General features: G+C 36.1%; 1 protein-coding gene across 1 annotated transcript in view; it reads right to left on the bottom strand.

Annotated features, from left to right (window-relative positions):
• anapc1 (anaphase promoting complex subunit 1) overlaps nucleotides 1-25672 on the bottom strand; it is a 79493-nt gene that overhangs the window by 43910 nt on the left and 9911 nt on the right. The window contains exons 14-24 of the mRNA XM_055018545.1: nucleotides 24524-24589; nucleotides 24254-24391; nucleotides 23819-23962; nucleotides 20397-20457; nucleotides 14460-14515; nucleotides 13151-13282; nucleotides 11829-11903; nucleotides 9307-9423; nucleotides 7151-7320; nucleotides 3752-3843; nucleotides 2780-2928 (exon numbers count right to left, since the gene is read on the bottom strand). Of these exons, the coding sequence (XP_054874520.1) occupies nucleotides 2780-2928; nucleotides 3752-3843; nucleotides 7151-7320; nucleotides 9307-9423; nucleotides 11829-11903; nucleotides 13151-13282; nucleotides 14460-14515; nucleotides 20397-20457; nucleotides 23819-23962; nucleotides 24254-24391; nucleotides 24524-24589 (1200 nt within the window). The remainder of the gene's footprint in view (nucleotides 1-2779; nucleotides 2929-3751; nucleotides 3844-7150; nucleotides 7321-9306; nucleotides 9424-11828; nucleotides 11904-13150; nucleotides 13283-14459; nucleotides 14516-20396; nucleotides 20458-23818; nucleotides 23963-24253; nucleotides 24392-24523; nucleotides 24590-25672) is intronic.

The raw sequence follows: 25672 nt of genomic DNA, 5'->3' as shown, positions 1-25672 counted from the left end.
TCTGTTTCGACAGAAAAATTTTATAGAATGAATGCAGTCAAAAAGGTGAAATGATAGTTAATTCAAATAATCAACTGCAGACCACTGAGAATGTAAGCCTACTTCAGTAAACAGATTGTTCAGAAAATTTACTGTCTAAAATAAAAGGTTCTCAAGAAGTTTTAATACCTTCATGCACACAAGATGTTTAAGTTTTAAAGTCTGATTTTTACTGGTTATATGTCTACGAGTATACAGGTCTGTTTCCACGGCTGAATGATATGCAAAAAAAACCAAAACATTATGATTGCAATATGAGTCACAATTTTAGTAGTAATTAAAATTACAATTATATTCTACTGAAAAAATAATGACATTATAATGGCATTTTTGCTGTAATCTGGAATAACAAGATTGTCCCCTTATGTCCAGAGAGTATAATCTGTAGTCTGGGGCTTCTTTATAATACTACAATGCCTCATTCATAGTAATATTCTGTAATACATTTTACCTTCTGAAAAAAAAATGTAGCTTTTGTGATTTGGATATTGCACTTAGTCCAGACTAAACATGGAGAAGCAGCATTTAGCTGTTGTGCTGCAAACAAGTGGAACAAACTGCCAGTGGAGATTAAACTTTCATCATACGCTGACACTTTAAAATCCAGGTTGAAAACATTTGTTTGCTCATGCACCTCACTGTAATGCTCTTAATGTTTTAAGTAAAGCACTTTGAATTGTCTTAGACATGAAGGGTGCTATACAAATAAACTTGCCTTGCCTTACATAAAATGTTACATGTTCAGCCCTATCTGTTTCTCTCATAATCATCATCACCTTCGTCATCCTCTGGAGTCGATCGCTGGAAGTAACCCTTGTGCACTTCCTTCCTTAATAAATGAAGGTTGAACCCATCAGCGCCACATTCACACGTCTCCTTTCATAACACGGCATAATTGCACTTTATATCCAGAAAAAGAACCACAGATGTGCAACGCAAACAGGATCTCTGACAGTCTCAATCACATGCTGAACTCTGTGCCCTCACACTCTCTCTAACACACAAACACGCATTTTTCACAGGTAGAAAATCACGTTTAGAAGACGACAAAATCCCGTCAATGTTAAGCACAAAGTACACTATAGATATCACAATGACCCATTAGATACTGTGTAGCATTTGATTAATCAAAACTAATCAAATTGCTCTAATCTAAAAATTTATTCAAACTTTTCATTATCTACTGAAGCAAATTCTACAGCTTGTTTAGGAGGAAAAAAAACAAAAAAAATTTGCAGTCATTATCTTTGTATATCCAGAGTATAATTGGTGGTGTAACCTCCTAGTCTCAAGCACTGAAAGGATTGTTGTTTTGTTCATTTTTCAAAGTATTGATCTTAATATGTGTCATTCCTTCCCTTGTGACACATAACTAAATATATATTAATACTGATGATGTGGGCAGACAAAAGTCCCATTTCGGGAACCTTTGTATGAGTGCAAAGTAAGTCCAATTTTCAGTGGTATCATACAAATTATGATGATTTAACACAGCAAATTATCTGTGAAAAGGCTTGATCAAATCCTTAAAAAGCTTGAGAAGAAGGAAAATCAGACAATCTAACTAGCATTTACTCATAATTCTCCACTATTATACACCAAGTGTCGTCAGTCATTTATGATTTCTGGCTTATATGAACTGATGGTGTATTGAAAGTTCATGTAAGCATGAACAACAACAAAAATTCAACTCGTATGTTTTGATTAAAACCTCACATCATACTGCACTAGTAAATATTAACCAAAGAATCAGATTCGCAGTAATTCACTCTGTGCTGCATATGTCAGTGCTAATTCTATTGTATGTTTGCACGGTATTTTAATATATTTTGTGATCCTGATTATTAATACTGTTTACTTTTCTTTTTGTTGGCAAAACTTAACCCCAAATAATCACATTATATATACTTTGGAAAAAACGGATATTATGAAAATTACTACAAGCTATGTCATCTAAGATGCATATTCCTGAGCAAAAGTCTTGAAAAACTGAAATTAAGATAGCGTAAAATAATTACATGAATCAGATTCTTGATGTAATATTGTCCGTGACATTAATAGTGAGTAATAAAGAACTATTTTAGGAGCCTAAATCCACAGAAAACCTGTGATAAATTTAAGATACTTGGAATAACCAATTTTCCATGTACTGCGAAAAACTGTGAAACTGTGGGCTTAGTTTTAAAGGAAATGTGCGGTCATAGCAAATAAGAAAAATTATTCATGGTATCCTTTTGCAAAACCATCCTAACCTAAAATTGCAGATGAAACTTATAGCATTGTGTCTCCATTTGTTTCCATCAATAACTTCTCTCTGGTTCTACTGTTAATTACTGTATTAACCCTCCTGTTGTCCTCATTTACGGGCACCAAAAAATACTGTTCCCTTGTCTGAAAAAAATTCAAAAAATTCAGCAAAATTCAGCAAATTTCGCTGGATTTTGGTTGATTTTTATGTGAATGTTCTTAAGAAACATTTTTTTAACATCTTTTTTACACTAAAAAATGTTGAAAATGTGGACATCAGAAGTTTCACTGTGAAAATATTTTTTTTCTCCACATTTTCAAACTTTAAAACGGGTCAATTTTGACCCACAGGACGACAAGAGGGTTAAAACATTTCAAAAATGATTAATTTAGTTTGGTTGATGCCCATTAAATGTTTCTTAAAAATCACTGAATTAATAAAATATAGATGTAGAAAACAGAACTATTAAACGTAGAGGAGCTTTGGTCGTACCAGAACCAGCAGCCTGGTCCTTTGACAGATGCCGGGCAGGTAGGGGAAAGGCTGGTTCTCCTCCCCTCTAAGGCAGCTGCTGAGCCAGCTGAGCACACAGGGAGGCTCCGCCCTCAGGAAGGACGGACACTGCACTTGACCAATCAGGGCTGAGGAGGGAACAGGCGAGGAGGAGAAAAGAGGGAGGTGGACAGTGAGTAAGAAACGTGTCACTTTATCCCATCCATCCATTATCTATACACCGCTTAATCCTCACTAGGGTCATAGGGGGGGCTGGAGTCTATCCCAGCTGACTCAGGTGAAGGCAGGGGACACCCTAGACAGGTCACCAGTCTGTCACAGGGCTACATACAGAGACAAACAATCACTCTCACATTCACACCTACGGGCAATTTAGAATGATCAATTAACCTCAGCATATTTTTGGACTGTGGGAGGAAGCCGGAGTACCCGGAGAAAACCCACGCATGCACAGGGAGAACATGCAAACTCCATGCAGAAAGATCCCGGGAAAGCCGGGACGCGAACCAGGGATCTTCTAGCTGCAAGGTGAAAGTGCTAACCACTACACCACTGTGCAGCCCCCCACTTTATCCCATCTCCAGCAAAAAAAAAAAATGAATACTAGTTCGATAAAGATGTGAAGGAAATAATATAAACAGCTGACATCCAGACCAAGAAGGGTTTAAAGTATGTTTTTAGGACACCAAGGATAAACAGCAGCTACAAATGGAACTTCACCAGCATTGACTGGAGGGCACAAGACATTTTCCATCACTGCTTTTGCTTTAATTCTATCAAAAAAACTAATTAAGAGTTTTACTACATGAAAGCCCAGACATGCAAAGGAACATGTGGACTGTAGAGTTGGCCTTTAACTGCAACAGACCATTCAGACCTCTTTATTCCAATAGAAAAAGTCTTGTCTGTTTCCTCACTTGATAGCATTATGGGCTATTAAATGGGTCTTACCCTGGTCAATGAGGCAGCTCTCAGTGAAGCCACTCATTAAAGAAGGGTAGTCTCTCCAGTACAGATCCACATAGTCTTCCAGCTGGAGGTCTCTGCAAACAAACAAACAAAAACAGACATGGGTCATTCCAGAATTGGAGGACATTTTACGTCCCACCCATCAAATTTCAAATAATACACGTACAAAACACTGAAAGATGCAGTCGTCGTGTAAATTTATGTGTCCTGAGACCAAATCTATAAAACTAGGAGAAAAGAATGTTTTGTCTGGAGTACCCATTAAAATGCCTTTTTTTTCTTGCCCCACTCTCCTGATGACCAAACTGAATCTCAAATTAAAAAGTTAAAATGAAATTGAAATCTCCTTTTTTGGTATTATTTTTTTCATTGATGTCTCTTGTAACTGTGCGATTTTTTTCAATCAACACAATATTTTAAGTAAGAATTAATAAGTATGAAACGTGTGTCCCATAACATGCATGCAACCCTTTTAGCAGAACCTTTTTAGCTGGTATAAGAAGAAGAAAACAGTGAATCACATGATATGCTGGAATGGACATGATCAAAGAGTGTTCCTAAAGAATAGGTAGAGCAAAGCTGTGTCCTCTCCTCTATTTTTCATCATTTAATAATATTGTCAGCTTTGATTGAATGTCTCACTCTACCTCATGCAATCCTGTTATGCATATTATCAGGATAAGACCTTTTTTTGACTGTTTTCCATCAGTCAGTCTGTCCTCTTGGTCAGCAGTAACAGCAGCTAAATATCTAGCTTCTACTGCTGAGAAAAAGATCACATCAGCATGGATTAGCAACCCTGTTACTGTGATTAGAGTAGGGTTAGCAAACAACACAGAAAACATGGAATAAAAATAATACCACTGATGTGGAAGCTGAGCCAATCAAGCCTTTGATAGTTTATTACCTATTATTGATGAATATGGAGCAGAACATTGTAAAAGAGAAGGCTTATGTTCCAAAAATGACCCAAATATTAGTATTCCCGAATAGCGATGTATTCCCACACATTCATACGCATTGTCCCTCACATGCTGAAGATATCGTCACTATAATGCCAGCGTTGACGTCATTTTTCTCCATTTAACCCCACCATTGTGGAAAAAAAGAAGCATTTCCACTAAAGTTGATGATTCCTATTCTTTCACCGCTGGGTTATTAAGTCCACCTTGTAGCAGGTCTTTCATGGCGTCTAACTAGACTCAACTGGACACAAAATTGCAGCAGGTCGTTAAGATAAATCTAAAAAAGGCTTCACATTCTCAGATAGCTTCTGTGACATTTAACTTGTTTTGCACAGTAGCAAAAGTAATTAACATGCATGAATCATTACCATTCAGCTTAACATCAGATAATCAATAGTTCTAAATCCCAGTACGAAGCCCAGACTCACATCATTTCCAGCCGTGTGCGCGCTTTACACGCAATAGTTATGTGGACAGGGAACAGCGTTTTTACTTGCATAGCAAATTATATTAGTGTGTATATTACCAGCCCATAAACTGTTTTTTTAAAGGCTCTGATGGTTTACAATTTTGTGATTTAAGGTTGTGTGACATTTTTCTATTTATTGTATCTGATCTAGGAGTAAAGTGACTGCTTACACGCTCCAACAGTTAGAAAAAGTCATACACACACTTAAAACTATAAATGATAAATATGGCAATAAGTTATATTGGAGCCATTAATGCGACTTTTCCACTCCAGACAAAACAAAATAGTCAAAATCTGATATAAAATGTATCTTTTCATGAAAATACACATTATTATTAAAAAAAAATCAAGTATTCCTTACTGTTTCTAAAATATTTAACCCAGTACAGTTTAGATAAAGGACTGCTCACAAGTATGGACAGACATTTCTAGAATACTTACACTGAAATCCATTTCTTCAGTTTCTACTTTTTTGTTTTGATTTATATAAATATATTTGTAAATATGCATAAATTGCAATATACGATTTGCAAAAGAGATTTAAACTCATGTCATTTGAAAACAACTGTGAAAAATGTAATCACTCCCATTAGTCCATGGGCCAGACCAGATATTGGTACCACCAAACCTAAGCGGTACCAAAATGGACGTTGGGTTAATATAAGTACATCAGGATGTGAGAGTCTTTCCACACTGGCAGCTTGATCACTTATTAGTGAAATGGTCACATTCACCACAATTCATTTAAATCTCACCGTACGCAAAGATCACATGTAATATGAGTCAATAATCAAATAAAACTGATTGAGAAAAGGTCATATATTTTAATAATCAAACATCAGACCCAAATGAATGCATTCCCTGTTTGTCTGTACTTTCTTTTCATGCTTATTTGTTTTTGTCATTTTGTGTCTTGTTTTTGTCATTATGTGTCTCGTTTATGTCTCCTTTGTCTCATTTTGTGTCTCGTTAGTGTCATTTTGTGTCTCACTTGTGTCATTTTGTGTCTTGCTTTGTTATTGTGTCTTGTTTTTGGCATAGACAATCTTGCTACCATAGCAACGAAATCTTTCTCAGTCTCAGGTTTGTTATAGTGTTGTTCTGTGTTGTAAAGTTATTAATACAGATGATGTGTAGCATGTGGCATTTCTTATTTTTTCGTAATGAGGAAAAATCCTATCGAATTCCGTCCCATCGCGTTGATGGGACTTTTGGCTCAGACCCTTTCACTGTGTCCATTAAACCAGTGATAGCCGATATTAAGCTGTGAGTCTGCAACAGCTGTCATATCAAAAAGCAAACTAGAGACATATAGCTAGTTAAAAATACCAAAAAGAATTGGTCACCTCGAGTGGCACCAATACTGGAAATTTTGGGTTCGGGCCCATGGACTACATAAAATAAAACGCTCAGGATCATCATTTGAGGTTGAACCAGTTTAGAATAACCAGTTAATAAAGCAGAGAATGCAAAAAAATCTGCACCACACTTAAATAGCAACCCACATACTAGCAGCAAAGGTCAATTAGTGTGAAGAGCGCTTCACTCTCCCACTCTGCCTATTCTGTTATTGTCATCGCCACCAATCACAGCAGTCACTTGACAGCATGCTGAGGTCTATTTCTCAGCGCTATAAAGAGCTTTGATTACACACCGAAAACAATGAGGTGTGCTCCCCCTTTTCAGTGTAGTTTGTGAAAATGGCATGAGTTTGTGGCGATAAATGTCAGAAGTCTCTTCTCAGTTTTTCCTTTCTCTAATAAAGCAACAGCTCTTTGCTTCTATGGGAGCATTTATTTACTACTCAATTTACTTTTTAATATAGTACAGACACTCTACTCATCTGGCCTACTGATCTACCACCCAGAGACTACTGACTTTTCTTGTAGTAGCAAACATAAACAGATAAACCTCATAAACAAACACAGGTAGAAAGAATTCTCTTACCTGGCCAGCTGTTGCAGCAGACAGACCAGTGACGAGGCTCTCGCTCTCTGCAGCTCGTCCAGCTGCAGCTCCTGATACAGCAGATGGAGAACGTAGAAGAGGGCAGGAATGTGAGGGAAGAGAGGAGCCGAGCTGTCTAACTTCAGAGATGGACTGGAGGGAGAAGACGCCTGGGACGTTAGGGGAAAAAAGACAAAGAGGAGATATAAGAGCGAAGTTGAAAGAGCAACACCAAGAGCAGCAACAGAAGAGACAGCAGGAGAAATATTGTTATTCTTTAATGATATAGCAGAAAACTGGCAGTAAACTGTGAGCACAAACAACATAATCAAGAAGACAACAAGTTATATTTTCAGTGACACATGTATTTGTGTTAACGTGAATCATTTAGACTAGGGGTGTCAAACATGAAGCCCGTGGGCCACGCCGGCCCTCCAGAGGGTCCAATCTGGCCCGTGGGGACGACTTTGTAAAGTATAAAATTACAGAGAAGACATTAACTTCAGATTGTAAATTTGGGAAACCATAAATTTGAAATAATTTCTAGACCATGACAAGTTGTTTTGATCATAGAGTAAAATACTAGATTGCTTATTGTTGTTTTGTGTCTCATTTTGGTAATATTTTGTCTTGTTTTTGTTGTTTTTTGTCTTTTTTTTGTCTGACTTTTGTACCTTGTCTGTTGTTTCCTTTTTGTCTCGCTTGCGCTGTTTGTCTATTCATTGGCCGCTTTATTTCTTGCTTTTGTCATTTTTTGCCTCGTTGTTGTCATTCTGTCTTTTTTTGTCTCACTTGTGTTGTTTGTCCATTGTTGTCATTTGGTTTCTCGCTTTTGTCATTTTATGTCTCATTTTTATAACATTTTGTCTTGTTTTTGTTGTTTTTTTGTCTGACTTTTGTCGTTTTGATCATACAGTACAATACTATATTATTCAGTTCCAGATGACTAAATGTTGTGTTCCTTTGTAGACACTCTGATCTGGAAATTGTAATGTGTAAGTGATGAACTGAGTCATAATGTTTAAATTGAACTTCATTTACTTCAGAAATTTCAGGTGGCTCATAAGGTTTTGTAAAAAAAAACAAAAAACAATTCCTTAAATGTGAACATTTTCCAAATGTACCTTTGCTCTAAAACAACTTTGAGTTGTGGTGATTTATAGGTTATTATGCCGTGATTGTGATTGTACTGGTCCGGCCCACTGGAGATCAAACTGGGCTGTATGTGCAACTGAACTAAAATGAGTTTGGCACCCTTTTTTTGGCTGAATAATCCCCACAGGTTCTGATAAGTTCATCTTCATCAGCATCACTGGTTAGGTTCCAAAAATAACAGACGCAGCTGCAGTGACATCAATTTGAGTACTCAGTTTGGCATTTTGGTCATCTGGGTTTTATTGGATCCAGAAGTTACCATATTTAGACACTCAGAGGACTCAATAACCACCCTACCCGAGAGAAAATCCTTTTTAAATAGTCTGTTTTATCCTAAATCAGATCAGAATTTACAGAATGAACATTATACTGTAAATGAGTAGATTTAAAACTAGTGACTGAGATGATAAAGTGATAAGAAAACATTTATTAAGGTAAGATATCAAATGAGAAGCGGCGCAAATTTCTCATTTACTTGTATACAATTGGACTTCCTTTTGGAGAGAGGAGAGTCGCCTCCTGCTGGCCGTTAGACAGAATGCAGGTTTGGGACACTTCAGTATTGACATCAATTTCATGCTGTTTTGGTCTGGTATCTACATAAAAGTCTGTATTGTGACAATATTTTTCATATTCTGAAACTGATGCTAGGTATCTTTATTACACCAGTTTTGGTGATTCTTGCATCTATGCTATCAAAAGCTGAAGTTCAAACCATTTATTACTTTTCACTACAGTAGTCGTAAATATTTGTACTTTATTTTCACTAATGTGCCAAACTTTCCAGGGACTACACACATCCAGTACATGTCTACTTCTATGAGACTACCAGTTACTGACAAATAAATAAAAATGCTAATCTTCACCTAAATCTAAGAAGTATCAAGTCTTATCCAAATTAAGTGTACTATACCTTTCATGGTCTCACTTAAATATGAAGAACATACATATTTAAAAAAAAAACATGCAAGATATGAATGTATCCAGAGTGGGTTACGTACGGAGGATAGGCCTTCAGTTTCTGAGGTGAGAGTATTACTGTTGGAGTCTGCTGGACCACAAACAGGCTGGGAATTCATCTGACGCTGGTAATGACACCCCAACAAGTAGTCCCAGTCCTGCAGGGAGAGGAGACCCAGATAGAAGCCAGTAAAAATGTGGATTCTCTGACAAGACATCTCAACCACAAATACATGTTAAAAAGTACATAAAACACATTGTGGATGGAAAATGATCTCCAAAATGTAGTGATGCATCAGATTACCATCATGTAAAAGATACACAGTTTGATTTTATTCCCTTTCTCTCATTCCAAAATTTAAATATTTGATTTAGAGATGCTTTAACAGAACATATCACATGGATTCAACTAGGGTCAAACCCTACAGGGACAACAGTTGCTGTTTTTCTGCTAAGCTAGACAGACTTCTATCTGGTGTTAGATTTTTTTCTTGTGATATGTTGTCCTATTTACGTATTAGAACAAATTACATTCATGAAGCAGAGTAAGTATGGTCTAAACAATAAAAATTACAGGATACCGTGGTTAAATTAGCTTTACCTAACAGCTAGTTCTGATTAGCAGGTATAATTACTACAGTTTATTTTTTCATTCCAAAATGACATGTTTACTACAAGATAATATCCCACAAAAATCTCACTGTGGTCTCAATTACTCATGTAGTTACTGTGTTTTGGTTTTGTAGTGAAGTATTCTTTAGTCTATCTATCAGTTTAGCATGTTGTGCTTGGACAGTTGTTCAATCAACCACCATCACAGACAAGTTGTGCAAGATGTCAGTCATGATCAAAGCTTAAAAACAGACCTTTTTCAAAAGTGGAATTCAAGCAAAATGTTTCAACTGCACAGCAGGACTAAACTGAATACAGTCAACATCAATACAGCTATTCCTGCTGTAGCAAGAAAAAATTCTACTGTGAAAAAGCCGCTTTCTGACATGTCCAACAAATATTTCAGTCCTGAAGCCCTAGATCTTTTGTTTCAGGCTATTTCATGAAAATTTCTTTTAATAAGAATGCGGCATTGCAACGAAGAACTGGACCATAAAATTCAAATAACCTTTGATCTGTATTATAGTGGGTTTTATATCGCCTGTGCTTTAGCCACTAAACAATCACCACATCTGAGCAGTGTGAAGATGAACGGCGACGCTGACAGAGGTAACAGGCTGGCAATGTCAACAGCATGTTTCCGTTTAATCTGACTCATGCTTTTCCTCGGGTCAAACACACACAACTACATGACACAGTCCGAGCCTCCAGCTGATTGACATTTGCTTGTTGTGCTCTAATTAGAACAAATAGACTACTTAAGAAACCTCCACATTAATTAAAAATATTTTAGCAAAACCTTTAACAGGCTGTTTAAGGTTTTAGGATTTGGGTTTGATTAAAATGTAGGTTGAGAATACGTTAAATTACATGTTTGTGAGGACCGTCATGACAAGTATAAATGTGTCTCAATGTGTTTAGGACTGTAGAACAGAGCACAGATTATTTTCTCTGTTTTTTAAGACACTCTGAATCTCTCCTCCAGGTTAACTGGGTTCCCCTGCAGCACTGGATGTTCTCGGTGTCTGTTCGAGCACATTTTTATGAAGGAAAAATACACAAAGCAATATTTTCCTAGTTTGGAAATCAGTAAAATAGCAAAAAACATTTTTTTCCAAAAGCTTTTCATCACTCTCACATTGAAGTGCTCCGTAAAATTATTACATTTATGCTCAACTATCTATGATTTGCCTGCAACTTTTACAGCATAAAACATGCATATTTTAAAAGATGCTTGTGAATTTTATCTTCATATGAATTCATATAAATTCAAAAAGTATATTCCGTAAGGAAACAGTTTACTCCATTTCTCCATCCAATAAAGTGGGGTCCAAAAATATGAACATATTTTGAAAATAGACTATTTAGCAGAGGTCTTGTTTTTGCGGCTTGTCAAATCACTTAAGTTTCATTAGTATTAAAAAGTATTCTATATGTTTTGCTAGTACTATTTTGAAGTGTAACTACACATGGTTCAGAAAACAGCACTTGTTGCCTTCTATATTATCAGCTAATTTTTTAATATGTCCTCAACGGCTTCAACTTTTTTTCATATTTCAACTCACTCATAATCATACTTGGCCAGTTTTCTGAATCAGTAATGTGATGAGAAGTAACAGTGAAACTCTCAGACGTTTAACAGTATCTGACATATCGTCGTTAAAAGAGTGTGCTGAAAGTGGGTCAATGGACTAATAAAAGGAAATGTGATGGAAAATACTTGACAAATCAAGCTGAAATTTCACAAATATGTTTATACTCATATTTTCTGACCAAAAATTTTTTTAAGCAAATCAGAGATAGTCCAGCAGAATGCCTCTAATGATATGAGATGAAATGACCCTATTAGGTCTTATAGATACGCCACCCACGTGCACAGTCAATTATTCACACAAACATGTTGAAGCTAATTGGTGCTAATTGTGTCCCAAACATTACAGCAGTCACTAACCTCATCAGAGCCTCCGTCTGAGGGACGAGCCTTCTTGGCCGCAATCACGGGAGAGAGAGGCACTTCAAAATGCAGCTGGGAAAAGAGGACGGAGGATAAAGAGCACGATAACGTAAATCACGTGAATAAACGTCAAATAAGGTGAAGAACAGAGAACACTACAGCAGCACACTGCAAAAACTCAAAATCAAAAGTCTTATTTTTAGTCAAAATGTCTCATCCCACTCGATTTAAGATAAATTCTCTTAACAAGAGACATTTCAGCAGATGGAAGGACTTGTTTTAAGACAATGCATCTTAAATACCTTGTTAAGTCAAACAATCTTGAAATTATCTTGTTTTGAGTGGAATTTTACAAAAAAACTCAAAATAAGTTTCACCCTTGTGTCGTCCTGCGGGTCAAAATTGACCCGTTTTAAAGTTTGAAAATGTGGGAAAAATATATATTTTCACAGTGAAACTTCTGATGTCCACATTTTCAACATTTTTGGGAAATCTATGTTAAAAATGTTTCTTAAGAACATTCACAAAAAAAATCAACCAAAATCCAGCGAATTTTGCTGGATTTTGCTTGATTTTTATGTGAATGTTCTTCAAGAAAATATTAGAAGTTTTACTGATATATATGGAATCACTTTAGATATTTTTAGGATTTTTTTGGAAGATTTTTACTCATTTGTTGAAAATATTTAAAAGAATTTTCTTGTCAAATTTGGGGGATTTTTTTAAAAATAAAACTATTAAGGGAAACTTTTAAGGAATTATTGGAATTTTCTTCCTGAAGGTTTTGCAAATTTTCAGAAATTTGGGGAATTTTTTTGCTGATTTTTGGGATTTTTTTCAGACAAAGAAACAATATTTTTTGGTGCCTGTAAATGAAGACATCAGGAGGGTTAATACATCTCAAATTAGGTTACATGAATGCAAAAATCTATTTTTCAGTGAAAAACTGCTTTTTTTTTTTTTTTAGCATATCTGGCTTATTTTAAGACACCTAAGCTTGACAATCCTGGTAAAATAGAGCTTAAAATAAGTTTTCCCAGCTAATTTTAAGATCAATATTCTAAATATCATATCTTATTTCAAGAAATCTTACCAAGACATTTTTCACTTGTTCTACTGGCAGATTTTTGCACTTATTTCAAGGTACAAGTTCCTTGAAATAAGTTTTTTTTTTTCTTGTTTTGAGAGGGGCATTTTTTTCAGAATGATTCTGAAACTGTTTGTCAATCGAATCAAATGTTCTGTATAGATATAGTGTAGAGTGAATAGCACATATGATCAATTGTTAAAGGAACTGGCATCAACCAAACAAAGCTCACATTCTGTGTCCAGTTCAGGCGCTCAGTGTTGTAGCCCATCAGCGTCATGAAGCAGGTGACGAACAGGTTCCACTCTGCGTGAGCACTGGGACCACCAGGCGCATTGTAGATGTTATACCACTTCACCAAAACCTGCACAACAGCATAGACTCTACATGAACCAGTGTAAATGAGGGCTTCGCTAGATGATAAAAAAATGATGCCAGCAGGGAAAATGTTTGTACCAATTTAGAGTTCTGACATTTAAAAGGCCCTGAAAACATGTTTTCTCATTTAGCTTCCTACTCTGAGCAACGCAGACAAACATGAACACACTGTTTTCTTCTAAAATTTACAGTTTGGGCTACTGCAGATTCCTATATTTACATTGTCTTTCTTTTATTTGTTACTCCGCCAAGGAACGTGGCAAAGTTATGCAACGATCGGCATACGTTTGTCCGTCTGTTTGTCTGACTGTTAGCAACATTATTCAAAAACAGACCAATAGATTTGGATGAAATTTCCAGGAAAGGCCAGAAATGGCTCATGGATCAAGTGATTAGATTGTGGTAGTGATGCATGGGTTAGTTAAAGATTTCTGTATCACTGCATGATTGCAGCACAGCATCACTGCAACCATGACAACAAGTGAACGCTACGTCAGCTGCCTGCTGATGATCACATCATTGCGATCCTCCTACAAATCCACTGCTGTGGACCACAAATTTTTTAAAGATTTCATCCGTTGGAAATCATACAACGACTGAGCAGCCTTGGTGGAGTACTGCACTCTGAGTGCTTTTCTTGTTTATTTTTGTGGCAGGCACTCAGATGGATATTACATGTCTGTACATGAATCAATGACAGGAGAGTAGAACATCCATACAGTCCCGGTGAAGCAAATTACTGAGATTTTGTGTTAAACACTGGATAAATAATAATGTTGCTGAGGTATATGGAGTTATAATTTGTGATTCATGTCGCCATTAATATTTCATGTTTAAGAGAAATACTTGAGATGTGAAAGCAAGTTTTCTGGGGCTTTAAATAAAATATGAGAACAAATTTGTTAAATTAGTAAAGAAAGGTTTAGGTTTTGCATGAATTCATATTTGACAGAACAATGCAATGCTGATTCTCCAAGCGAAGAATCTCTCTGCACACCGTTAGATATTCTATATGTAGATCACAACACAGCTTAATTATCCAATATATAACACAATGCCAGTTGAAGAGTTTACAGTTGTTGAAGGATGTAAACACAGCCTGCTGACATCTATTTATGCAGCGTCTCTCAGAATTAACTCAAATTAGCATCACTTCCACAGACCTTCATGGCAGCTTCCTTGGGCAGGATGAAACGAATCGCCTGAAGGCACTTCCTCACTGAAACGCAGGAAGGAAGAAAAAAGAGATTTAACAAGTAATATTAAGAGGCATGACAGTTAGAAATTCACTGCAGTTAAAAGTCAAATACCTTGAATTCATTTAAGAAGCAGACATTTTAACAAAAATCTTCTTTTCTCTTATCTTTTGCAATAAAAGGAGAAATTATTGGCCTAAGAATTTATGAGTTAATAAGCTAAATATTTAATTTTGGGGGAAAAGATATTTATAGCATATCAGTGTAACAAGCAACCAAGTTCCCATAACATAAATCATTCATTTCTAGCCTTGATTTAACCCTCCTGTTGTAATCCTTTACAGGCACCAAAAAATATTGTTTCTTTGTCTGAAAAAAAATCCAAAAATTCAGGAAAAAAATTCCCCAAATTTCTGAAAATCTGCAAAACCGTCAGGAAGAAAATTCCAATAAGTACTTGAAAGTTTCCCTTAAAAGTTTTATTTTACAAAAATCCCCCAAATTTGGCAAGACAATTCTTGTAAATATTTTCAAAAAAATGATTTAAAAACTTGTAAAAAAAAATCCTAAAAATATCTAAAGTGATTCCATATATATCAGTAAAACTTCTAATATTTTCTGGAAGAACATTAAAAATCAACCAAAATCCAGCAAAATTTGCTTAGAACCATTAAGAAACATTTTTAACATTTCTTTTTTTCCACCAAAAAATGTTCAAATATTTCTCAAAAATGTTGAAAATGTGGACATCAGAAGTTTCACTGTGAAAATTTTTTTTCCCCACATTTTCAAACTTTAAACTGGGTCAAATTTGACCCACAGGACGACACGAGGGTTAAGGTTAGAGTGAGGTAAGGTTTATGTCGGGGTTAGAATTAGCCAAATAGCGCCTATGGTTTGTGTGAGTCTGTCCTTATGCACTTAAAATCTCTGAACAGCTGCATAGCATACATAACATAAATTAACAATCGCTCAAAAGAGAAGCATTTTGGATATACACCTTAGAAACAAAAAGACTAAACGAGGACTAGCAGTGACTATGTATTGATTTTCAGGCCATGTGGGTTGAGTTTCCTTATATCCTGATTTTTTGGGTACATGTTTTACTATATTGTCTTTGTACAGCTTAGTTACTCCTAATTAAGTGCTTCTAAATGAGTTAACTTACAAAATAATTCAGTTTTTCATCTACACAAGTATTCACTGGGTTTCTCTTCCTCTAGATAACATGATTATCATTCAAGATTTACCATCAAGCTTTGCTCTTTTTCAGTATTTTATCATATTTGCTATGTATGCATGCAGACTAAGAATATCAATATGTTGAGACCATGCACCTGTCAAAATCATCCAACATGTCAGGTGTGCAGTCCTGGTCTGAAATTGTATGTAAATCTCTGTATGTTTCCTTTGTCAGAACAAAAGCATTTCAGCTCAAAATGTCAGATCATTAATATTCTTGGGAGCAGTAATATTAATGTACAGACTATCTTACAACATGTTTATGTGTTTTCAACTAAAATTGAATACCTGGAATTCAGAAAGCGGCAATTATTAGTACTCTCTCTCTCTCAAGATTTAAGTAAGTGTGCTTGTATGTCTCTGCAGCCAGCTGTCCTCAGATACTGTAGAATAATGTCAGTAGTACAACAACAGCATCTTCAGCAAACATCATGAATACAACCACACAACTCTCATGGCCACGGTTCAGTCTTGAAATATCACTATTTGACTAAACATTAAAGCTGAAAGTCATGATCTAAACCTGTTTAGAATTCATCTTTTTCTCCCCAGTCTCATCAAATCTCCACCTATCACAACTAAAGAAACAGGTTTGTGGCCTGAACGCTGCTGGTTTGAATCCCCGAACCAGCTGGAGAAACTCAGAAAACTGGTCTGAAAAAGTGTAAGTCCTTTCCAAAAATGCTGGAACTGTTGACCAGAACACCATAAGACAGGGGTGTCCAACATGCGGCCCACGGGCCAAAAGCGGTCCTCCAGAGGGTCCAATCCGGCCCTCAAAGTGTCAAAATTCCAGACAAGACATCAACTGCAGATTGTAAATTAGTGAAAACATAAATTTAAAATAATTTCTAGACCATGACAAGTTGTTTTGATCATGAAGTAAAATACTAGATTGCTCATTGTTCTTTTGTCGTTTTGCGTCTTATTTTTTATCATATTTTGTCTTGTTTTTGTTGCTTTTTCTCTTTTTTTTGTCTGGCTTTTGTTTGTCTCATGTTTTTGTTGTTTTGTTTCTTGATTCTATTGTTTTGTTTCCTTTTTGTAATATTTTGTCTTGTTTTTGTTGTTCTTTGTCTGACTTTTGTCGCTTGTCTCTTGTTTCTCGATTGTCGTTTTGTTTCTCTCGCTTGTGTTTTTTGTCATTTTGTTTCTCGCTTTTGTCATTTTTTGTCTCATTTGTGTAAGTTTTTGTCTCATTTGTGTCATTTGTATAATTTTTTGTCTTGTTTTTGTAATTTCTTCATTTTTTTGTTGCTTTGTTTTGTTTCGTGTCATTTGTCACATTTTTTGTCATTTTGTTTCCCGCTTTTGTTTCCCGCTTTTGTCATTTTGCGTCTCATTTTTGTAATATTTTGTCTTGTTTTGTCTTGTTTTTGTTGTTTTTTTGTTGTTTTGTCTTTTTCGTCATTTTGATCATAAAGTAAAATATTATATAGATACCTGTGACTAAATGTTGTGTTCCTTTGTCGACACTGTGATCTGGAAGTTGTAATGTGGAAATGATAAACTGAGGCTGAATGTTTATGAAATTGAATTTATTTTTCTTCAGAAATTTAAGGTTGTTCATAATGTTTTGTAAAAAGATAATTCCTTAAATGTGAACATAGAATGAACTTTTATGCACTGAAACAAAGGAAATTTATGGAGTTGTGGTTATTTATCGGTTATTATGGCTGTGATTTTACTGGTCCGGTCCACTGGAGATCAAATTGGGCTGAATGTGGAACCTGGACTAAAATGAATTTGACATCTGTGCCATAAGAGAACAGCTGCTTTTTAAAACTTTCTGTGTCCACTTCCATTTTTGGATTAAACTTTATTCATCTTTAGAGAATACAATTTTAAAATATCTCCCTATCCTGTCACCACAGTTTTTACCTCTTGTCCTCACAACCAGAGAACAAAAAAGGAAATTAAAAATTTACGACCACTAAGACAGTAATTAGTGCTACTGTGTCTAATCCTGACTGACCAATCAGATTCCTAATCAGCGTTACTAGGATATCTTAATTGGACATCCAGAGTGGGAAAGGTCAAGGAAGAGGTGGATAAATGCCATTTCATTAGAGGAAGAAAGCCTCGTCTGTGCGATTGATTACTAAATAATGGGGAGCGATGCATGGATCAGACACAAAGGTAGACACAAAAAAAAAAAAGAATTATAACCACACCTTAGTGATGCTGAAGGCTTTAAAAATAGCTTCAACAAAAGCCAGAGAAGATTAAGAAACTTGAAAGTTCAGGGTGAGAGCAGAGCCAGGCAGCCATTAGTGGTAAACAACAGAGAAGATAAACCAGCTGACCTGCACTCTAATTGGCTAGAAAATAAAATCTAGCTTCTGTGTAGTTCATATGAATCACTCCTATGTATGATGTAAGTACGTGGTCATCTGCTAGTTTTTTGCTTTTGAGATATAAAAACATGGTGGGAATAAATATTTCTGGCCTTGCAGCTGCACTGTCAGTCTTTCCATTTTCCATGTAACTGAGAATGAAATTTTCTAAAAGAGAACACAAACAGAAATTATCTGTTTCATGTCAAAATGGTATATACTGGGCGGCCTGGTAGCTCAATGGGTTGAGTGGGGGACCAATAGACAGGGGATATAGTCCCTGATGCAGCGGTCATGAGTTCAAATCCAGCTCGTGGTCCTTTGCTGCTTCCCCCATTCCTCTCCTGTCTCTCTCTCAATTCAGCTGAAAAAGGCCCAAAAATATCTTTAAAAAACAACAAATAATGTATGTACTACAAAACAAAACTTTACAAAGCCACAGTATGAATCTGAGTCTTAACAAACCTTCGACTGCAGATACTAGGACAAGTCTTTTCCTGAAAAGATTGCAAGTGTTGTGAATAACATGTAGAGGAAACATAGTGGTAACAGAAAGATGAATAAATCAATAATTAATGAATGAATGGGATAATTATCCAACTGACTTGAGAGGATGTTTAACAGAGGACTGGAGATGTGGTGTGATTTAGGGGGAATCGTTCATGTGTGGGACACAAAAACAAAGCTGTGGTCTGTCATAAGCAGTATTATGGACTGTATTTAAGCACCAGGTAACTTTGTGGTCGATCTGTCTTGAGAAATGACCTTGTGATCAAGAAGATGTCTTCTTAATTCGATACAGAGGTGGTAAGTGTATATTAAAAACTGTAAATGAATTCTGATTATATTTTTCTCTGTAGGCGAGTTTGAACAACTGAAAGGAGGAACCAACCTCAGAAAGGCTGGAATGAAAACAACTCCTGAATTACACAGAGGCAACACTGACTGTAGTATTTAGTCAAGAAAAAGGGAGCTTTGCATTTGTTTCAGATTAAAGCTGTACAAGACTCCCAAACCCAAATTAATTTTAGGGTTTGTTTAAAATTTCCCTCCATGACTGGCTTTTACTGCTGACGGATGTTGATGGCTTGGCAGAAAACCAAGCCTTTTGAAACACTAAACCGATCTCTGGAGCAATTTTAACTTCAAGCTTGTGGATCTCAGCAGAAATAATGATGTCAAAAGGTAAAAGAAATACTCCGATGCTTTATTTAAATTAAAAGTATCAATGTGCTAATGGAAAATATCCCATGAAAAGCTAAAGCCCTGCATGAAAAATTCTACGTAGGTAGAAAAACTCTAAATGTAGTTTAAGTATGAAAGTAAAACAACTTTTTTGGTGAAATATCAAAACATATGACTGAAATTAAACCATGTTAGAAGTTTACGGAGGAAGCCTCATTGACGTAGCGAATTAACCCTCCTGTTGTCTTCATTTACGGGCACCAAAAAATATTGTTTCCTTGTCTGAAAAAAATCCAAAAATTCAGCAAAAAAATTCTCCAAATTTCTTAAAATTTGCAAAACCTGCAGGAAGAAAATTTCAATTATTCCTTAAAAGTTTACCTTAAAAGTATTTTTTTTAATCCCCCAAATTTGGCAAGAAAATTTTTGTAAATATTTTCAAAAAATGAGTAAAAATCTTCCAAAAAAATCCTAAAAATATCTAAAGTGCTTTCATATATATCAGTAAAACTTCTATTATTTTCTTGAAGAACATTCACATAAAAATCAACCAAAATCCAGCAAAATTCTTTGGATTTTGCTTGATTTTTAAACATTTCTTTTTTCCACCAAAAATGTTGAAAATGTGAACATCAGAAGTTTCACTGTTAATTTTTTTTTTCCTCCACATTTTCAAACTTTAAAACGGGTCAATTTTGACCCGCAGGACGACACAAAGGTTAATCATTATCAGTACGATGCTTAGCGTGTGCGTGTGCTTGTCTTGTAATGGCATTCTCAATACATCAAGATTATACGTCACCGTGTAACAACGCAGAGCGACTCTTAAACCTCATTTCAGGGACCTAACTGCTCTGACTCATCCAACTGTGTGTCTGTGCTCATGTAAAATACACACATCAACAGATACCATTACTGACCCAAACAGCAATCGAGTCTTAAATATGTCTGTACACACAACATGTTTGTATTGTTTTTATTTTATCGTGTGTTTTAGTGTATTCGTGTGTGTGCCTGTGCGTGTATGTGTGTGTGTGTGTGTGTGTGTGTGTGTGTGTGTGTGTGTGTGTGTGTGTGTGTGTGTGTGTGTGTGTGTGTGTGTGTGTGTGTGTGTGTGTGTGTGTGTGTGTGTGTGTCTCACCCAGCTCTGACGTGGCGATCTCAGGAACAGAGATCCTCAGCATTGTGCCGCTGCTTAGCTCCTAGAATAAAGAGATGTTGCACACAAATTAATTTTATACACTTTCAGTTCAATTTCAAATCAGAGCAACACAACCGGATCAGCTGGTTGTCACCACAAACTGAGTCCGGCACCACTTTGTCCCGCTCAAGTGTCCCAGTAAGTCATAACAGTGGGACATCGTGACCCTGAAACTGGAGCAGTTAAATGAAATTCATCTGTTCTCGATTTATTATCTAATCTGTGACGTGAAAAGGCTCGTCAGCTTCTGTAAGGGGCGACAAAAGACCAGCGTAACTGAAAAATAAATTGCTGTGTGCGGTGATTCATTGCTTCCAAGTACACCAGACACACAAGAGTAAACAACATTGACTCACAAAGCTGGAAACTTGTGCTGCTGATCTCTGCGTCAGATTAAACATCGAAGCTTTGGCCCAATCAGTTGTGTCACAGTAGGAGTTTACTGACCGGGTTTTCACCAGGAGTGCAACATGATTGAAAGCTTCTACTCGTACAGACAATCTATATCTTTATCATACACTTTGTCGTACAACAAATGATTGAAAACTGTTCTGGAAACCTACCCACAAAGTTTTGAATGCTTATGTAGGTTACATATAATATATAAGTTCTTAAAACCTACTTTTATAGACTTGATTTTATATGATGTCATCTATTTTATTCTCTTTTACACTCTTATTCAGGTTTTTATCTATTTATTTTATTTACTCATTATTATTATTATTATTATTATTATTATTATTATTATTATTATTATTGCTGTTAATATTGTTGCTGTCAGTTATTATTATAATATTATTATTATTATTATTATTATTAATAATAATTAATTGTTTTTATCATTTGTGCTTGTTTTGTTTGTTTTATTTTCTTTTATTCTATTTGTTCTGTTTCTTTATTGTGATATTTCTGGTGTTTTGTTGTATCTGTATCAATCAAGATTTGTTGTATTGATATATTTATATTAAAATTCTGTGTCTTGCATATTATATTTTGATTAAATCTTTGTATTTCTCTATTTTTTGCATCTCTGGTATTTTTTCTTGGCCTGTCTGTAAAACATTTTGTAAACAAAAAAAAGTTATGATCATTTAAAATTAGAAATCCTATCAATTTTCTTACACTGGCAGAGAGTAATAAACTATCCAGCAAATGAGTAAGTTGGTAGACTTAACATGGATTTTGCATGAAACAAGGTTTTGTACGACAGCTTGACCAACAGAATTATATTTTCATAATTGTCACCATTAACATGCACAATATACAGATTGCAAAAGGGCTGCCTGACTGGTGATGAATGAAAAAATAAAATTGAAGCTTGCCATGCACTCACACTCAATATGCAAACAGTTGGCCAATCAGATGAAGCCCCAGTTAGCCATCAATGACCCTCATGTTAATTAGTGTCAATTTGGTGGCAACCACAAGGTTAGCTAGTATGATGGCTGAGGAAGAGGACAATACTGGACTATTTTATTAAAAGAAACACTCTAAAGTGAGCAGGGGAATTTAAAATGTATTTTCTTTAGTAGTAATATGATATTTAAATGAATAGTCTGTTGAATCAGTTTGGTAGCCATGTACAATTTGTTCAATTAATGTATTGTTTACATAATCATTTTTTTAAATGTCTATTCAGTGGAGCAGACTTTTTAATGTTTGGGGTCCATCTTTGCAGTGCACCTATTGAGGCAGAAAAATAAAAACTGTAAAGCTAATAACTCATGTCACTGTAAGTAACCATTAAGATGAAGTCTTATGATCATCGTAATACTAAACAATATTTTTGCACATATTTACTTTTCCTTTATGTTTGTACGGACCTACTATAGAACCCTGCACTTAAAATCTGAATTATTCGGCACAGTTTGCAAACTTAATTGCAGAATGCCTATAAGACTTTAAATTTTACAATAAATGCACATTCAGGATAAAAAGCCACCCGCTTGTGGTAAAATATCATATCCAAGTTTCAAAGACATTTCCAGTCTAAAAACTACTTTAAAATTATTCCAAAATTACAAAAAAGCAGCAATTATCACAGCCTAGAACAATAACCGAACAGCTACTTAGCTGTAAATGAGCAGCTCAGATTTTTTAGAAGAGGTTTCCAATTGTACACGGTAGCAGATTATTTACCCTTTTGAAGAGCGGTCATGAATGAGTAACAGACCAAAACCTCTTTGTTGCTTTAATGTTGGTTCTGTTCTTGATCATTTTAGAGAAAGAGAAGTCATAATAAGAGAATCAACCAGCTCACCAACAAACTGAATGTAGTCGATGCTTTGAAAAAAAAACACCATTAGCAGCAATTAGTCTTCAGATCAAAAGGTCAGGGGCTTAAATAGAAATTCAACAAACAGAGCAAGAAGAGCAGCATGACTTCTGTCAATGTGTGTGTGGAAGAGAGGAACAATAACTTCATACCAGTGTGTGTCTGAGTATATACTGCAGGGATGTAGAGATCGTCTGTACGCAGTCTGACAGCACTAAGCCAGGGAGGCAGAAAATAACAGCTGTGTTTTGTGTCTCTCAGTCACATATTAATGGGCTTGAAACCCACGCACACACATTATTATTCCCAGGTTGCAGATCAGAATCAACACATTCAAGGAGATGCTCACTCTTTTGTTTTCTGTAATTGATTGTAAATGCAGCTGCAGTCTGCTGCTTTGGTGAAATATCATCTGGATTTTCCAGTTTAGTCACAACGAAATCCTAAGAAATCTCAACCGAGCAAGGAGTCAGCTCCTGGTCCAACATGTAAGTGAATCAATGTCTAACATACTATTCGCACGGGATCAGTGTTACCTCGGGAACAATGGTGATTTGTAATAACTGTGGAGGATGTCTGTGATCTTAATCATGTGCAAATGCGTCACGTCTGGAATTTGTAAAGTAAAAATTCCACCACAAATTACCTACCATATTCCACCAAACACCGACGTCCTGTGATAATACTAGTCCCGTGTGAATCCGCATGTCAGTGATTGGGGGGTATTTTAGTCCTTTTTCTACCTCTTTCCTGGTTGAATTCTGGAGGCTGCGGTGGAAATTATTGACAGCATTTTAGGTGCAAATGCAGGAGTAGGCCGATACACAACAGGCCTACGGAGCATTCACAGAAACGGCAAAATCAGACCAACAAAAAGAGGAAAATCTGGGAGGATATTGAGATAGATGACATGCGTAGCAACGTGCGGTAAGAAACATTTTTCTAGGCCTCTCTCTCAACAGGCTGAATACCAACGCCCTGATGGCCCTGAGATCCCCAGGTATTACTAATCCCGTGCGAATAGGGCTGAAGTTTTACAGCCAAATGGCATTAGTTTGCCTTCTTCAAAACACACACACAAACCTACCAGAGTGACCCGGTTGCAGACAGGATCTCGTAGAGCATGAATATAAGGCGTGGCTTGTTGAAAGGCGTAATCTTCCAAAAATGAAGCTTCATGATGTTTAATGTTTGGACCCCTCAGCTCTGACACTGGTGAAGGCATGACGTCCTGAAGGAAAAGGTTAAAGTAGAAAACACTGGTAAGATTCAGATGTCAAACTGTCACGTATAAAACAGAAACACAATCTGTATAGTCTAATGTGTTTGAAATTATTTCCAGATTTCATTTAAGCAGCAAAAATTAATACATTTAAAACCAGAAATAAAATTAACCTTCTTTGCTTACTGTGACAGATTATCTTGCACAGTGGAAATTGCTTCTCAGACAGATATAACATTATTATACGGCAGCAAGGAGGAAAATTGATGAGTACATAAATAACAATATGGTGTTAGTAACCTCATCTAGTCTTTGGAGGTGCCTGCTGCCAGCGTTAGTCGGTGTGCTGATGTTGTCCACCGGCTTGCTGAGGTGAGGCAGGTGATTGGTCAGACTGAAGGTGGGCGACAGGAGGCCGGGAACAAACACTTTACTGACCTGGAGGGACAGAGAACTTACTCAGATGGCAATAACGCTTTAACAACCAGAAAGTTAATTGTTATATATTCTAACAATATCTGAACATGGCTGTGTATTAAACTGCTGTGATGGGACTGGGTCTGTACTTACCCTGGTGATTCCTGTGTAAAGAACCAAACTGCCACAGGCTTCCAGAACCAGCATGGCATCTATGTTCTGAGGGGCAAAAATTTAATTTCTTTTAGTAATTTTCACTGGTGTATCGACTCCTTACTTTGCCAAATAACTGCTAAACAGGTTGGTCTATAAAATGTTGGAAAACGTCAAAAAGCCCAATTTCACAAGTTCAAACTGTAAATATTTTGTCTGACTAAGTCTGAAATGACGGTATTCACTTTGCTGTCATAAAAGACTATGAACATCATCAAATAATGGCATGAGAAGCTAGAACTAGCAAACTTTAAGTAGTCATGCTTAAAAAAATGACCCAAAAGATGAACTGATTGTCATTTTTTTCCAGATTAACTTTCTATTTCTGCTGTATACGTAATAACATCACCCAAATGAGGATAAATAAAAGTGTAGACACAAGACAAACAATACTAATTGTTTACAGCATCGCTAAAACAAAAGACGTAACCACTAACACTTTCTCTACGTCTCTATGTAAAACGCAGCTTTTTCTAGACATGTTCGTAAATTTGTTGTGACTATGAAGATGAACTTAGTCAGGAAACAAATCTGCTTTGGCTTTCCTTCAGCATTAAGAACTGCAAAGTTTTTAAATCAGGGCCCCAGACTGCAACAAAAATGGATCTTCTTTTGTGGGTGTGCGAGTTAAAATTTCAAGCGGTGGCATTGTGCAAGGGCATGATGATCATTAGGCTGTATGGGTGTCGCTCTAACAGGTACAGGCAGCTACTGCAGTAACCATAGTGGTGGAAAGCAGTACTTTATAACTTCAGTGTACTGTGGTATTTACGCTTAAAAATGCGGTCTTCTCGTGAAATGCATAGAAAATCATAGAAACAGCGTATGTAGAAAAAAATTACTCGGTTTCATCTGGGACAAATCTGACATTACAACATCCTATTTTAACTCTTTTCAAAATATTTTTTAGTCAAACATATGTCTGAGCACTGCAGCCACCAAGCAGCAGCTACAGCAGCCTGCGATAGGAGGCGTTTAGGGAACACTGGGGATTGTAGCGTCTGTCGATAAGAAAATGCTGAGCAAGTGATGTGTTTTTACCTGTGACAAGGTGGGAGGTGGGATCAAATGACAAGATGGTTGCTACCA

This window comes from Amphiprion ocellaris, chromosome 16 (genome assembly GCF_022539595.1).
Source record: "Amphiprion ocellaris isolate individual 3 ecotype Okinawa chromosome 16, ASM2253959v1, whole genome shotgun sequence".
NCBI lineage: Eukaryota > Metazoa > Chordata > Actinopteri > Pomacentridae > Amphiprion > Amphiprion ocellaris.
Note: the sequence above shows the minus strand (reverse complement) of the source record. Positions and strands in the feature narration are given on the sequence as shown.